Consider the following 14,785-nt stretch of genomic DNA (forward strand, 5'->3'; position numbering starts at 1 on the left):
CAGCGGCCCCTCTGTACCGATATGGGGCCACTGGGCCAAATTCAGCAAGTGGTTTTGTGCCCTGGCATCCAGGGAGTTTGTTACCGCATGGCAGAGCGCAGGGAGTCCTCTGAGAACTCGATTCCTGGCAGCACCTGCAGCATGGATAAGAGAAAGGGGAGACTGCCATGCCAATGGAGACCCGGGTCCCTGTGGGAGGAGGGGTGGATGAGTGGGGACCACTACCAGGCAGGGGGGACAGGAATTTCCCCTCTGCCCAAGGAATATCTGAATTGTCACCACCATATGCCGGTGGAGCGGCCATGCGCCGGCTCTGCTCCTGGCCCTGGTGGGGCAGGGAGAGTGACGTGGAGTGGGCCAAAGGCAGAGGGGTGTGTGGTCAGAGCACAAGAACTCCAGCTATTCTCTGCTTCCCATGGCCAATAAGCAGGTGTCACTGAGAGCAGCCTGGAGATGCTCCAAGTTACACCAGGGACGAAACAGCCCCAGAACAAGGAGCACATAGCACAGAAGCAAAGTAACATGGGCTCCAGCACGTGTACACCCGCCTTGCATGGTGGGTTGTGATGGCTGACCTCAGAGGCAAGGCCCTTATGGGGCTACATCTCCAACAATCCAATCGTAACTGTGCTGGCTCAGACAGCAGGAGATACTGTGAGTGTCCTGATGCCTGTCCCATACCTTATTGAGCGTGTTAAGAGCTGCCTGGGCAGCGGCAAGGACTGGTTCGGCTTTAGCCAGGTCTTCCTCGCAGTCCTTTTGCTTCTGCTTGACCTCCTGGGTTATCAGCGCCACCTTCTGCTCCTCCTCATCAGCGATGGCTTTCTCCGTGCTCACCTTCTCCGTCTCCACACCAACCACCTGAATCAGCTTGTCAGCATCTTCATTCTTCTGCTTCAGCTCACCTTCCTGGTCTGCCAGCTTGGCTTTCAGGCCATCTACCTACAGTGGGAGAAGCACACAGGAGGGGCGTGAACCCAGCCGGCTCCAGTGAAGCATGTGGAGAAGAATTATATAAGCAAGAGAGTGCCGTAAATGGATGGTGGATGGGCCGCAGCCGGGAAAAGGGCAATGCAGGGATTGCCATGTGGCTCATCCAGTCACATAGCCAATCTCCAGCAGTGGCCAGCACCAGCTGCTCCAGAGGAAGGTGCAAGAAACCCTGCAGCTCTTTGCAGGAGGAACAGGTAAATCACTGCCCCACTGAGACAAAGAGCTGAGCAGACCCATTTGTCCACAACGAGGGGAGGAGCCCAAGCTTTAGGTGAACACCCTGAAGTTCAGATGCTTCACTAAAGAGGCTTCAGTGGATTCTCGCCACACAGCCAAATGGCCCTGGCTCCCCCTGCCTCTTGCTGTGTGCTTGTGGCCCCCTCCCCGGGGGGTGTCGGAGAATGGCCAGCAGCCCTCCCCAGAGTCTCTGGGGACAGGAGGATTGGGCCTCTTCTCCTGACAGTGTTCTGTAAGGCCCCTCTTTTGGCCCCTCAGAGAGGTTACCCCATTGAGACGCTCTCCCTGAGGCATCACTCCCCATGGCTTTGGGTCTCACTCTTACTAGGTGTCTCCCACTAATAATAAATTGCTGCCTTCCCCCATGGGTCTCCCATTCTCCCAGGGCTACCACCACCATCCTCCTCAGCTCTCTCCGCTCCTCCCTCCTCTGCCCTGACTCCCTGAGAAGGGTGAGCGAGAGCAGAGGAACACAAGGTTGCACCATCCACAAAGGGAGCGAAGCCCAAGAAGCTCAGCAGAACAATAGCTCCTAGTGCTAGCAGGACAATGCTGCTGGGCAGTCCTTAATCCTTTACTCCAAGCTGCCCTGCCAGGAGCACAAACTTGGGACAATCCTGGCCACCGTGGGCTGCTGGCATCTGAGTAGTGTCAATCCCAAGAAAGATACAGCCAGCAGGGTGCTCTCACCGCCAGCCCTGGCTCCTTCCACCATCCTGTGGACATGGAATATACAACTGGAAACCAATGCCCACATCATAAAGTCCAGTTGCTGTTCTGAGCAGTATCCCACTGGGAGGTGACCGAAAACTTACATTGTATTAATTAAATAAAATAATTAATTATTATAGCATGTAGGATCCCTGGTTCTGGAGCAGTACCCTGTTGTGATAGGAGCTGTGCAAACACCTAACAAACAGACAGCTCCCATCCAAAGAGTTTACAATCTAAGTCTGAGATAAGAACTAATAGGTGGAGACAGACAGAAGAGGGAGTACAAGAAAATGACAAAATGCCAGTCAGCGTGACAGGCAATGGTCTCAGCACTCCAGCGGCCTAACCATTGTCATCGTTTTTGTAAGCACCATCACAGGAGGGGCAAGTTTTGAGGAGGAACATGAGGTGATTTTGCAGATATGCTCCTCCCATTGCAGAACCAAATATATACCCAATTCGATCCCCTAATCAATCTGTGAGCACAACTTATGATCTGCTCTCTCTTTCAGCAGCTTATCCTGGGAAATACGGCATGTCTGTGCGGTGCATTTGTGCTTCATGACAGAGGCAGCGTGCACTGCAACCCCCACAGCGCATGCTAGGTGCGACCGTTTCAGTCTGGACATTTACAGACCAGAACACAAAACACTTTTCAGCCTTAGTGATTTAAATTAATATTCACTCATTTTCTCTCTGAAATTACCAACTTCAATGAATATACACAGTCACATACTCCCTAGACCTCGGAGACCAGTTTGTCATGCAGTCTACCCAATTAAAGACTGTTCGTAACACCTGGGGTACCTCTTGACCTGTGTAACAATACTTAATACAATACAAGTCAGACCTTAGCTTTTGCTAATAATTCAGGGGTTCTCAAATTGGGGGTTGGGACCCCTCAAGGGGTTGCGAGGTTATTACATGCGGGGTTGCAAGCTCTCAGCCTCCACCCCAAACTGTGCTTTGCCTCCAGCATTTATAATGTTGTTAAAAATATAAAAACGTGTTTTTAATTTATTGGGGAGGGTCATACTCAGAGGCTTGCTATGTGAAAGGGGTCACCAGAAAAAAAAGATTGAGAACTACTGTAATGATTCCATTTTCATAACAGAAAAGGGAACAATTTTTAATGCAATATCATCACATAAGCTGCAGCTATTGGCATTTTGGATTAGCTTCAAGCAGAGGCTGTTCCTAGAACACTCTTTGTATTCCCATGCTGAGCAGTTGATCCATTTTCACCTCCTGTTGTTCTGTTGTAGATGGCTATTTCCACCAGCACAAAGAGGAGATTGTAAATCAAAATGACTCTGAGCTTGCTGGGGTATGGAATCGCTTCAAGCAGCAAACTGAGCAGCATCTTTCTGTTCGTTGCTTAAATCTTCTGAGATTTGGAAAAATTGAAGTGTGAGGTTTCACTGATTGCAGATATGGCCTATGACATCCTGCCCAAGATAAGTAACACTATACTCGATACATGTGTGAATAGAAGCTTTATGTGGTTTAAATGGCTATGACAAGACAAAAAAGGGATTAACCTGCCAGCGCTACAGAAGTCTTACAACAGCTATATAAAAGGAGTGGATGTACACTCAGTTACAACACCTCTTGTGAGAACATTTCCAGACAAAATCTGCCTTAAACGGGAGTAAAGGCTGAGAGCACACAGAACTAATTGAAGGGCAAAAGCTTTGCAATAACAAACGCAAGCAGTAGAAACCCAGGAAATTCAGAGTTATGATTACACTCAAAAGAAACACAAAAAGTTGAAAGCATGGAAGGCCATTCTACATAAGGCGAAGGGTGTGTTTTAACATACTAGCTAACGTTAAATTCCTAGTGTAGACAAGGCAAGTTATTGTTTTAATGTGTTAACTGGTTGCAATGAACCCACAGTCTTCCTGTAGAGTTTACCTTGTATGGCTAACACAGGGGTCGGCAACCTGCAGCTCTGGAGCTGCATGTGGTTCTTTGGCTGCCCCCTTGTGGCTCTTTGGCAGCCCCCTTGCTGGCAGCTATTTTTTGAGAGGGTGCAAGGTACAGCTCCCGTCCAGCTGTGCAGCTGGGCTCTGACCCCAAGCCACTCCTAGAAGAGGTTAGCTCCTGGCATGTCTCTGTACGCCCCTTGTGGGAAGAGGGGCAGCGGGTCTCTGTGTGTTGCCTGCCCCTGCAAGCACCGCCCCCGTAGCTCCCTTTGTTAGGGAACCTGCCAATGGGAGCTGTGAGGATGGTGATGGGGGCAGGGGCAGCATGAAGACCTGCCCCCCGCCAGGGGCATACAGACACGTGCCAGCAGCCAGCTGCTTTTGGGGTGGTGTTGGGCCAGACTCCTGCTGCGCCACTGGCCAGAGCCTGCACCTCAAACTCCCTCCCGTACCCAAACATCCTGCCCCAGGTCGGAACCCCCTCCTGCAACCCAATCCCCTGCCGCAAACTGGAGCCCCCTCCTCTTTATATTCAAATTCAAACAGCAGAAGTCACATTAAAAATATTGGTGGGTAGTAATAACTTTAATATGTTCAATTATTATTAGTTGATAAATTCTAACTCTACAAGTAGCTTTGCATGTGATGTGGCTCTTGAAATATTTTGATCAAAGACAAAAACAAAAAAAATGGCTCTTCTTCGAAGTTGCCGACCCCTGGGCACTAACATGTTAAAATGACAGCTTGCCTTGTCTACACTAGGATTTTGGCACATGTTAAAAATATACCTTTTTTCCTAGTGACAAGGCTGAAATGTACAGTTTAACAATGAATGTTTAACTGTGAAATGTTCAGTTTGTTCAGTGGAAACATAATAAGAAAATGCACCAAAATAACTTCACCTTCCCCTGCAGTGAAGCCCTGGGTGAAAAAAACAAAAACAAATGGAGACAGCCTTATCCATACATAACAAACAGTTTTATCTCATCAGGACTGCAAATGCTGGAATGCAGCACTCTTAATCCTATACTGGTTGGGCAAACTCCAGCCTTTGGAGTTACAATGTCCATAGAAACATCATTTATCTTTTCAGGCTATCCACTTCTCTTACCCCCATTACTGCAATATCCAAGCTTTACAAAATCCTGATTAGACCACAGCAGACTGAAGGGTCTCATTCACATTCTTCATTAAGGCCTGATGAACAAAGAACCTTAAGCACATGAGTAACCTCAAGTGAATAGCACAAGTGATATCAATAGGACTGCTTATGTAACCCACACACCTCCTGGGTGTGATGTTCTGTCCCTCTAGTGGCACCGAGACGACTTAGAGATTAATGAGTCTGCTACAGCCTTAGCTAAGAACCTTGTCGCTTTTAGCTCATATGTTTTTCTCCAGAGGTCCCAGGTTCGATCCTGCCCACCGACAACCAGGGTCTGTCAGTGTTATACTTACATGTTTAAGTACCTTGCTGAATCAGGGCTTAGGACACCACGTGTCACCACTTACATAAGTTGTGTGATGCATCTACAGTGCTAATGCATCTGTTAAATGGCCCAAAACTTTGTCAATGCTGAGTTGAGGTTGCCAATGGTGCCTTGTGCCCTTCCAGAATGTGGGGAGAGGCTAAACATAAATCTCTGAGAACCAAGAAATAGGAAGGTAAGGGACATATCACCCCCATAGCGCAACCTTAGTTCTGCCCTCTTGAGCAATGCCCCAGCATGCTAGTAACACCCGTACTTTACCCTTGCTGATGCATGGAACACTCTGGGAACAGCTTCCTGTAGGACACAGTCTAACACCTTATTTTTGCTCATGCAAAGCTCATGGTTAGGTCAGGCATAGTGATCAGGCACTACCTACGCCTAGCCTACACTCAGCCATCACACAAACCACCCCAGAGTTACTAAATGTTACCTCCCCTTCACCCTTGCCCTGAAGATTCCTTCTGAGCCTTCACTTAAACTCTACTGGCTGCTGTCACATCTGCCATCAGACTGCTGACGAGCTCCATGGCAGTAAGATCCCGTGCACTGCAACTGACACAACCTATAGAACTCTGGACTGAAATGAGGCAACTTGATCCCTCAAGGCACATGTGCACCTCTCCTCATATCACAGTGACGGCTCTGCCAAACTGTTTCAAATAATCTCTCCGTCATTTAATATAGTCACAGCTACCACAGTGAACACAGCTGGAGCATACAGGTAAGTGATGCAATTCAAATCTGGGACAAAACATGACACCTTAGAATCATAGAATCATAGAATCATAGAATATCAGGGTTGGAAGGGACCCCAGAAGGTCATCTAGTCCAACCCCCTGCTCAAAGCAGGACCAAGTCCCAGTTAAATCATCCTAGCCAGGGCTTTGTCAAGCCTGACCTTAAAAACCTCTAAGGAAGGAGATTCTACCACCTCCCTAGGTAACGCATTCCAGTGTTTCACCACTCTCTTAGTGAAAAAGTTTTTCCTAATATCCAATCTAAACCTCCCCCATTGCAACTTGAGACCATTACTCCTCGTTCTGTCATCTGCTACCATTGAGAACAGTCTAGAGCCATCCTCTTTGAAACCCCCTTTCAGGTAGTTGAAAGCAGCTATCAAATCCCCCCTCATTCTTCTCTTCTGCAGACTAAACAATCCCAGCTCCCTCAGCCTCTCCTCATAAGTCATGTGCTCTAGACCCCTAATCATTTTTGTTGCCCTTCGCTGTACTCTTTCCAATTTATCCACATCCTTCTTGTAGTGTGGGGCCCAAAACTGGACACAGTACTCCAGATGAGGCCTCACCAGTGTCGAATAGAGGGGAACGATCACGTCCCTCGATCTGCTCGCTATGCCCCTACTTATACATCCCAAAATGCCATTGGCCTTCTTGGCAACAAGGGCACACTGCTGACTCATATCCAGCTTCTCGTCCACTGTCACCCCTAGGTCCTTTTCCGCAGAACTGCTGCCGAGCCATTCGGTCCCTAGTCTGTAGCGGTGCATTGGATTCTTCCATCCTAAGTGCAGGACCCTGCACTTATCCTTATTGAACCTCATTAGATTTCTTTTGGCCCAATCTTCCAATTTGTCTAGGTCCTTCTGTATCCTATCCCTCCCCTCCAGCGTATCTACCACTCCTCCCAGTTTAGTATCATCCGCAAATTTGCTGAGAGTGCAATCCACACCATCCTCCAGATCATTTATGAAGATATTGAACAAAACGGGCCCCAGGACCGACCCCTGGGGCACTCCACTTGACACCGGCTGCCAACTAGACATGGAGCCATTGATCACTACCCGTTGAGCCCGACAATCTAGCCAGCTTTCTACCCACCTTATAGTGCATTCATCCAGCCCATACTTCCTTAACTTGCTGACAAGAATGCTGTGGGAGACCGTGTCAAAAGCTTTGCTAAAGTCAAGAAACAATACATCCACTGCTTTCCCTTCATCCACAGAACCAGTAATCTCATCATAAAAGGCGATTAGATTAGTCAGGCATGACCTTCCCTTGGTGAATCCATGCTGACTGTTCCTGATCACTTTCCTCTCCTCTAAGTTCTTCAGGATTGATTCTTTGAGGACCTGCTCCATGATTTTTCCAGGGACTGAGGTGAGGCTGACCGGCCTGTAGTTCCCAGGATCCTCCTTCTTCCCTTTTTTAAAGATGGGCACTACATTAGCCTTTTTCCAGTCATCCGGGACTTCCCCCGTTCGCCACGAGTTTTCAAAGATAATGGCCAAGGGCTCTGCAATCACAGCCGCCAATTCCCTCAGCACTCTCGGATGCAATTCGTCCGGCCCCATGGACTTGTGCACGTCCAGCTTTTCTAAATAGTCCCTAACCACCTCTATCTCTACAGAGGGCTGGCCATCTCTTCCCCATTTTGTGATGCCCAGCACAGCAGTCTGGGAGCTGACCTTGTTAGTGAAAACAGAGGCAAAAAAAGCATTGAGTACATTAGCTTTTTCCACATCCTCTGTCACTAGCTTGCCTCCCTCATTCAGTAAGGGGCCCACACTTTCCTTGGCTTTCTTCTTGTTGCCAACATGTTGCCACCTTCCCACAGTCCTTCTCCAGGCCTACTTATGATGGCATCAACACTACACTTAAGCATTCCCAGCAGCTACTGCCAGCTCCAGGGGGCAGAGTTAAGATTGCTTGGGGGAAGCATGTACCTTGACTCTTCATTTCCTGGTTTTCAGTGGTCTATGTTTAGCCACTCACCACATTCTGGAAGGGCATGAGGCAGCACTGGGCAACCTTAACTCTGCTTTAATGATGTTTTAGGGCATTTAATGTTTTAGGGCATTTAATTTCTTTGGCTTTTCTCAGCATCCCCATGCACCACAGCCCACTCTCACCTTCCAGTGCCTTTGGCTCGTCAGCAATAATTACCCCAGCCAAAGAATGCATTTCTGCATGTTAGTCCCTTCACTGCCCCTACAACATCTTCTCATCTCCTGTCCCTCTGCCTGTCCATCACAGCGTGGTTCTATGTCCTCAGACCTCCTCCCCACGGAGAGGCAGGTCTTGGGATAGAACCTGCAGGTTGAGGAACTAGGGAGACAGGGCAGAAACAATGCAGGGACTCACTTGGTGTCAGTGGGGACATTTGTAGGAGAAAGGGGGACAGAATGGGGTGGCATGGATGTGCAGGATTTTGAGAGGAAAAATTGAAGCTCATCCCTGACTGCACAGCTCAGACACCTCCTTTCCTACCCACTCTTCCATGCCCTGCTCCAACAACCACCCATAATCTCCCTCTTCTGAGTTAAGAGCCCTTCTACCCTGGAGTTTGAAAACACTGACATTGAAACACTGACTACAACATCTTGGCTACCATACAGCCTTCTGCAACTAACACCTTCAACTCTTCCCTGGGGGCTTCTGGCAACTTGTCCACAAACTTATATTGCCCTATTAACAAAGTTGTAGTTATAGAGCAATGCCTGCTGGTTCACAGTGCCCATCTGCATGGAAAAAGAGGTATAAATCTTGCTCCCCATCAAGTCAATCCTTTTGGACTCTTTGTCCTAAGACATAGATGTATACCTTCCCTGTTGTGCCCTGTCATTCACTGCAGAGAGTTAGGGGCCGAGTGGAAGTAAGGCCCTCAGAACCCTGCATTTGGATGAAGTACCACTTCACTGCAAGCATTGCCATGAGATGCAACTAAATGGGAATATTCCAGAGGGTTTCTGCAGGCTCTAAGAGAGCCTCATTTATTGAGAGGGCTACTCTCCCAGGAGCTAATGATTGGAGAATATCTTGCAGCTTATTCATATTCTCCTGCACAAATTCAGCCTGGATGCCTAAAGGTAGTGGCCATGTGTCTGAGGTGGTCCTGATATGCCTTAAAGTGCTCAGGCACTGAGGGAGAGGAGGATCCCAGCATTGTAGAGTGGTTGGAGAGGACGAAGAAGCAGTTTGCAGTGCCAATGACGGATCCTTTTCTTGAACCACAAGATCCAATCAGGATAACCCTGGAGGCCCACAGGGAACAGATTCAGCGGTTGCTTGCAGCTGCGGTGGTTCAGGAATGGGAGCCACCTATGGGACCGGCGATCTTGCTCAAGGATTCCAAGGAGGCCACTGGGCAAATGGATATGGCACTGGTGGCCAGTTGGTACCAGGCCAAGAGCCCCTGTCCTTTATGCAGGATCAATGCCGACCTCAGAAGCAATACTGATTTGAGGATGGTCTCTGCTGCCTATCAGGGACAACAAAGGAGAAGATGACCCTGACCTGGATCTCCAGGAGTCCTAGAAATTCTCTGATGACGACGGGCTGAACAAACAATCAGACTCATCCAAAGCCTAACATGGGGTGATATCAATGCTGAAGAGGAACAGGGAATTGGCACAGCTGCTACCAAGCAAGACACACTCCAACCTAGTACAGGAGAAGGCTCTGGCACCATGGCCAAGGACAGTACTGAGCTCTACAACGGGATATGCTACCAGGGCAATGACAGTGCTCAGGGATGGACCAGTGTTGAGGGTCCCTTGGTGCCAGGCATGGCATCCGTCTCAGTTCAACAGCCTGAGACAAGAATAGTGTGAGCTGAAGTGACCATGAACCCAGCAGCTCTGCAACACGTCAGAAGGTGCCACGGGCACAATGGAGGATGAAGCGGTAGAAACCACGGCACTGGAAAACACCTGAACTAATGGAGAATCAGGGCCTGGGGAAGCCAAACAAGTCTGAAGCCATCTGACACATCACCAGCATTGAGACAGTCAGCACCGGTACCCACATCATCGGTACTGACGACACATGGCCAGAACTGGAGTCAACAGTACAGGCTGATGCTCATCTTCGTGCGGTAATGGGAATCGGTTAGATGGACCTGCTCCATTCTGTGTGCTGGAGGGAGCATGGTGCAGAGTCTCTCTGAGCTCTGGATCTGTCCTGATTAATCTTATGGGACCTCTGCCTCACTGCACCAGAAGAGGGAGAATGACTCGTCCGCATTGGGAGAGACAGCAGAATTCGAATGTGGAGCAGCATCACTTGCTGGTTCCACAAGTGACCGCCGATCAGACCAAGGCCTCAGTGCCAAAGCAGGCCTCGAGGCCTGCTCCAGAAGGTGCTCCTTCAATCCTAAGTCTCTTGCCACCTTAGTCCTCTTCTTGATGGACTAACAGAGGGAGCACTGTTCCTCAGCGTGTCCCTCACCAGACACATCAAGCACCTAGCATGGGGATCACTGCTGGGGATGCCCCCCCACAAGACAGACAATGCTTGAACTTTGGGGAGGACATCACACGGGGAAGCCAACTACTTTAACTGACACTAAACTAGACTTAAGGTACTACTATTATCTAGAGGAAAACCCAAACTCTTAGAAAACGGAGACAGAAAACATGAGGTGAAAACGTGATGCCGAGCTCAGACTCTAGCTGCCAGCGGTGAGAAGGAACTGACAGGTGTCGAGGAGCACCACCCTCATATAGGTGGTGTGGAGCTAGGGCCACAGGGCACAAGCACCGCCCCTAAGGGTACTGTTAGGAAAAGTTATCCAACTTCGGTGTGCTGGGCATGTACACCCTACAAGGAATACACAGCTGCATCTACTCAAAGAAGAACTTCTCTACCTGTCTTGCTTGGCTAAAGGCATCTCACTGGACTCTTGTATTGTGAGGCAGTCAAGGTCACAGAGATGAGTGTTTTACTCATAACACCCCAGAAGTGACACAGAAAAGTTAGTGCTGCTTCTGGGTACAGTGAGACCTACAACATTAACCCTTCATGTGCCTGCCAGCATTGATGCAAATATAAGATACATTTTTTACCAGAAGATGGCAGAATGGCAATGGGAGGAGGAAAAGACTAAAACGGAGAAACAGCCCTCTAAGGCCATGACTGGGAAGAGAAAGAACGAGGTGTTGAGAAATGACTGTAAGTGAACACCCCAAGGAAATTAGAAAATTTTAGCATGCTCCTTCCCACATCATCATCTGAAGACTGATCAGATCAAGGTGTTAGCAAAAAGATCCAAGAGTGCCTCAGCATAGATGAGGAAGTTACTCACCTTGTGCAGTAACAGTTCTTCAAGATGTATGTCCCTATGGGTGCTCCACTTTAGGTGTCTGTGTGCCCCTGCATCTCTAATCAGAGATTTTTGGTAGCAGTGTCCCTTTGAGCCTGCACATGTCCTCTCCCTCCCTCGTGCTCTGCCTTGAGGCTATTTAGCACTGCACGGGTGAACCCCCCTCACTTCCTTCTCTACCACAGAGCCCTATAGAGAACTCCGAAGTAGAGGAGAGGAGGGCGGGTTGTGAAGTACCCATAGGGACATGCATCTCGAAGAACCATCGTTACTGCACAAGGTAACTTCCTCTTCTTCTTTGAGTAGTGTCCCTATGGGTGCTTCCCTTTAGGTGACTCCGAGCAGTACCCACCACTGGAGGCTGGGACTTCAGAGCAGAGTCTTTTACTACAGAGATTACTGTAGAGTCAAAGATGGTGTCAGCGGCCAAATCTTCAGTGATCACATAATTTTCTGCGAAAGTATGGACAGAGGCCCCAATCATTGCTCTATAGATTGGGGAGATGGGGTATCCCTATGGAATGTGATTGAGGTAGGAACTGATCTCATGGAGCGCATATGGACAGAAACAAGTTGCGCCCTTGCTAAGTGATTAATGCAACTAGAGACCCATTTGGATAGTCTTTGAGAAGATATCACAGAGCTTTTGGATCTTTCTGTGGACGAAAGGAAGAATTTAGGGGATTTCCTGAAGTCCTTAGTCCTGTCCAAGTAGAATGCTAATGTCCTTCTAATATCTAACATACGCACAATTGTCTCCCAGTTGTCAGTGTGGTTTTGGGAAAAAACAGGGAAATGAATCTGTTGATTCATATGGAAAGTGCAGAAAAAGTAGGGAGAAACTTGGGATATGGCCTTAGAGTTATTTTTTTATTTATTTTATTTATTTATTTATTTAAAGATAAAGGCCGTGAATGATGGGTCGCTATTTCTCCCATGTGCCTAGCTGAGGTGATGGCAATTAGAAATGCTGTCGTCATGGACAGGTGTAAGAGAGAACAAGTTGCCCTGGACTTGGAGGGAGCTCTAGTCCAAGCCCTGAGAACTAGATTAAAGTCCCAGACTGGAGCAGGTGGTGTCACATGGGGGAAGAGAGTTCCAATATCCTTAAAGAGTCTACGCATTAGTGGTTGAGCAAACTCCAAGCGGGAAGCCATTTTTGCCATGACATGTACCTTAAGGGAGCTGAGTGAGAGTTTAAAATGTAGTGCAAAATCAGAGGGAGGAAAGATAAGGCTGAGTCTGTCTGTTTGGAATGGTACAAACTTGGAGTCGTTTCCATTTTGTAGATAGGTATGTGGAGTGGTCAACTTGTGGTTGTGTTCCAATATGTGTTTCAGCTTGTCAGAGCATTCTGCTTCTAAGCCTTGAAACAAAGAAAGATCCAAGCCTGGAGGCGGAGAACCCATGGGTTGTGGTGAAGGGTCAGCCCATTGTTTTGAGAGAGCGGGTAAGGAATGGGCTGACATCAGAGGAACAGGAGGGCATATTACCATCTGCATCAGGTAAGGGAGCCAGACTTGTCATAGTCAAGAGGGGCAAATCACAATAACTTTCGCTTTGTTTCGTTGAATTTTCAACAGAATCTTGGATAGGGTAGGAAACTGGGAAAAGACACGCAAGTGGGCCCTATCCGCTGGGAAGATGAGGGTAACTGCCAATGAATGTTTCCCCAAAGGGTGGCTATATCTTGAAGCACCTGTGAATTCAGTATACACTCATTGTCGTGAGAAAATTCAGTTGAGACTGTTGGTTATCCTGTTCTGTATCCCTTGTAGACAGACAGCTGAGATAGCACTTTGTGATGGGTGCATCAATTCCAAAGTTTGAATGTTGTCTTGCAGAGGGAGGGAGATCTGGCAGCTCCTTGGCAGTTTATACAAAACATACAGGTCACATTAAGTCCATCATAACCTTTGTGTGTTTTTGATGAAAGGCAGAGTTTGTGCACAGGCACTCCTGACAGCCCCTAACCCCAAAAGAGTGATATGGAAGGTCATTTCTGTGGAAGGCCATTTGTCCTGAACCTTGTTGTTGTGTAGGTGAGCTCCCCAGCATATTAGGGAGACGTGTCCCACAGTGGTGAATGTGGGTAGTGAGAGGAGTTCTCTCGCTTGTACTGCATCAGGTTGGTGCTGATAAAGTCCAGTCACTGTACCGGGGTTAGTTTGCCACTACAATGAAGTGAACCTTGGAGACTACCCTGTGTGGAGCAGTCTGTACCTATAATGCTCCTGCCCCAAAGGTAAGCAGTAGGAAATCTCCTGTACGATGGTTGTACTGAGATATGGAAGTAGGCACCCTGTAAATTCAGGGCTAGAAATCAATCTTTTCTCTAGAGCTAGTCCTAACTGCTGTGAAGTAAGGTAGGTGACTTCTGAGTGGCGTGACAGGTGTATAGATGGCAGCTGATGCTGTAAGGTATCATTGTTCAGGCCCCCGACCAGCTCATCAAAGTGTTTATAAGAGGCAGTATGAGAAGTCATGGACAGAGGTGCAGACTGTTCTCACTTTTGAGCCATAGGCCTCTTACACTGTGGCTTTTTACAGCACAGAGATGGTGAGTACTGAGAAGATTGTGATCTGTGGTGCGGTTGAGAGGTATATCTTCTCTTCTGTTCCACAGTGTAGATTCCTAAGGAGTGTAGTGCAGTCCGAGAATCCTTCACGATGTGGAGAGAAAATCTGTCTTCTCTGCAAAGAGTTTGGCCTTTTAAATTGGAAGTCTGTAGGTCTTTGGGCAATCTAGAGAGGTGTAGCAAACAAAACAAACCCCACAACCCACCTCAGTACCACTGTCATGGAGACTGGGCGGGCAGCTGTAACAGCTACATCCAATGGTGTCTCTAGGACCAGTCTGGCTATTAACTGACCTTCTCTAAGAATGGTCTGAATCTGTTCTTTTTGTGTTTCCAGTAATGTTTCAGAAACATCCTGGGTTTCCCAAGATTAACGAAATTGTTTTGGCCATGACAGTTTGGTAATTTATGACTCTAAACAGTAATGTTGTTGATGAATACGCCATCTTGTGAAGCCTGATCATATGGAGTTGACTTGGCATTATGTTGCTTGCTTCATGCATTAACCACATCCACTATGATGGAGTTGGGTTGTGGATGTTGAAAACAAAGTCTGCCTCTTTGGGTAGAGATGTAGGGTTGTTTTTGTTTACAATCTGCTGCTGGTTGGTGCGATGGAGGCTGGCTCTGCCAGATTTTGGTAGGATTTAGAATCAGCTCATTAATTGGGAAGATAATTCTAGATGAGAAGGTAGTGTGCAGAATTTCCACCAACTTGTGATGTGTATCTGCCACCTCCTGTAAGGGACTCTGCAGCTCGTCTGCCACCCTCTTTGTAAGA

General features: G+C 48.0%; 1 protein-coding gene across 3 annotated transcripts in view; it reads right to left on the reverse strand.

The window, feature by feature from the left end:
- Nucleotides 1-14,785, reverse strand: part of DNAH9 (dynein axonemal heavy chain 9) — a 402,978-nt gene that overhangs the window by 179,637 nt on the left and 208,556 nt on the right. For all 3 annotated transcript variants that reach the window (XM_038371718.2, XM_043496454.1, XM_038371730.2), the window contains one exon: nt 682-942. In XM_038371718.2, the coding sequence (XP_038227646.1) occupies nt 682-942 (261 nt within the window). The remainder of the gene's footprint in view (nt 1-681; nt 943-14,785) is intronic.

Source organism: Dermochelys coriacea, chromosome 14, assembly GCF_009764565.3.
Source record: "Dermochelys coriacea isolate rDerCor1 chromosome 14, rDerCor1.pri.v4, whole genome shotgun sequence".
Classification (NCBI taxonomy): Eukaryota; Metazoa; Chordata; order Testudines; family Dermochelyidae; genus Dermochelys; species Dermochelys coriacea.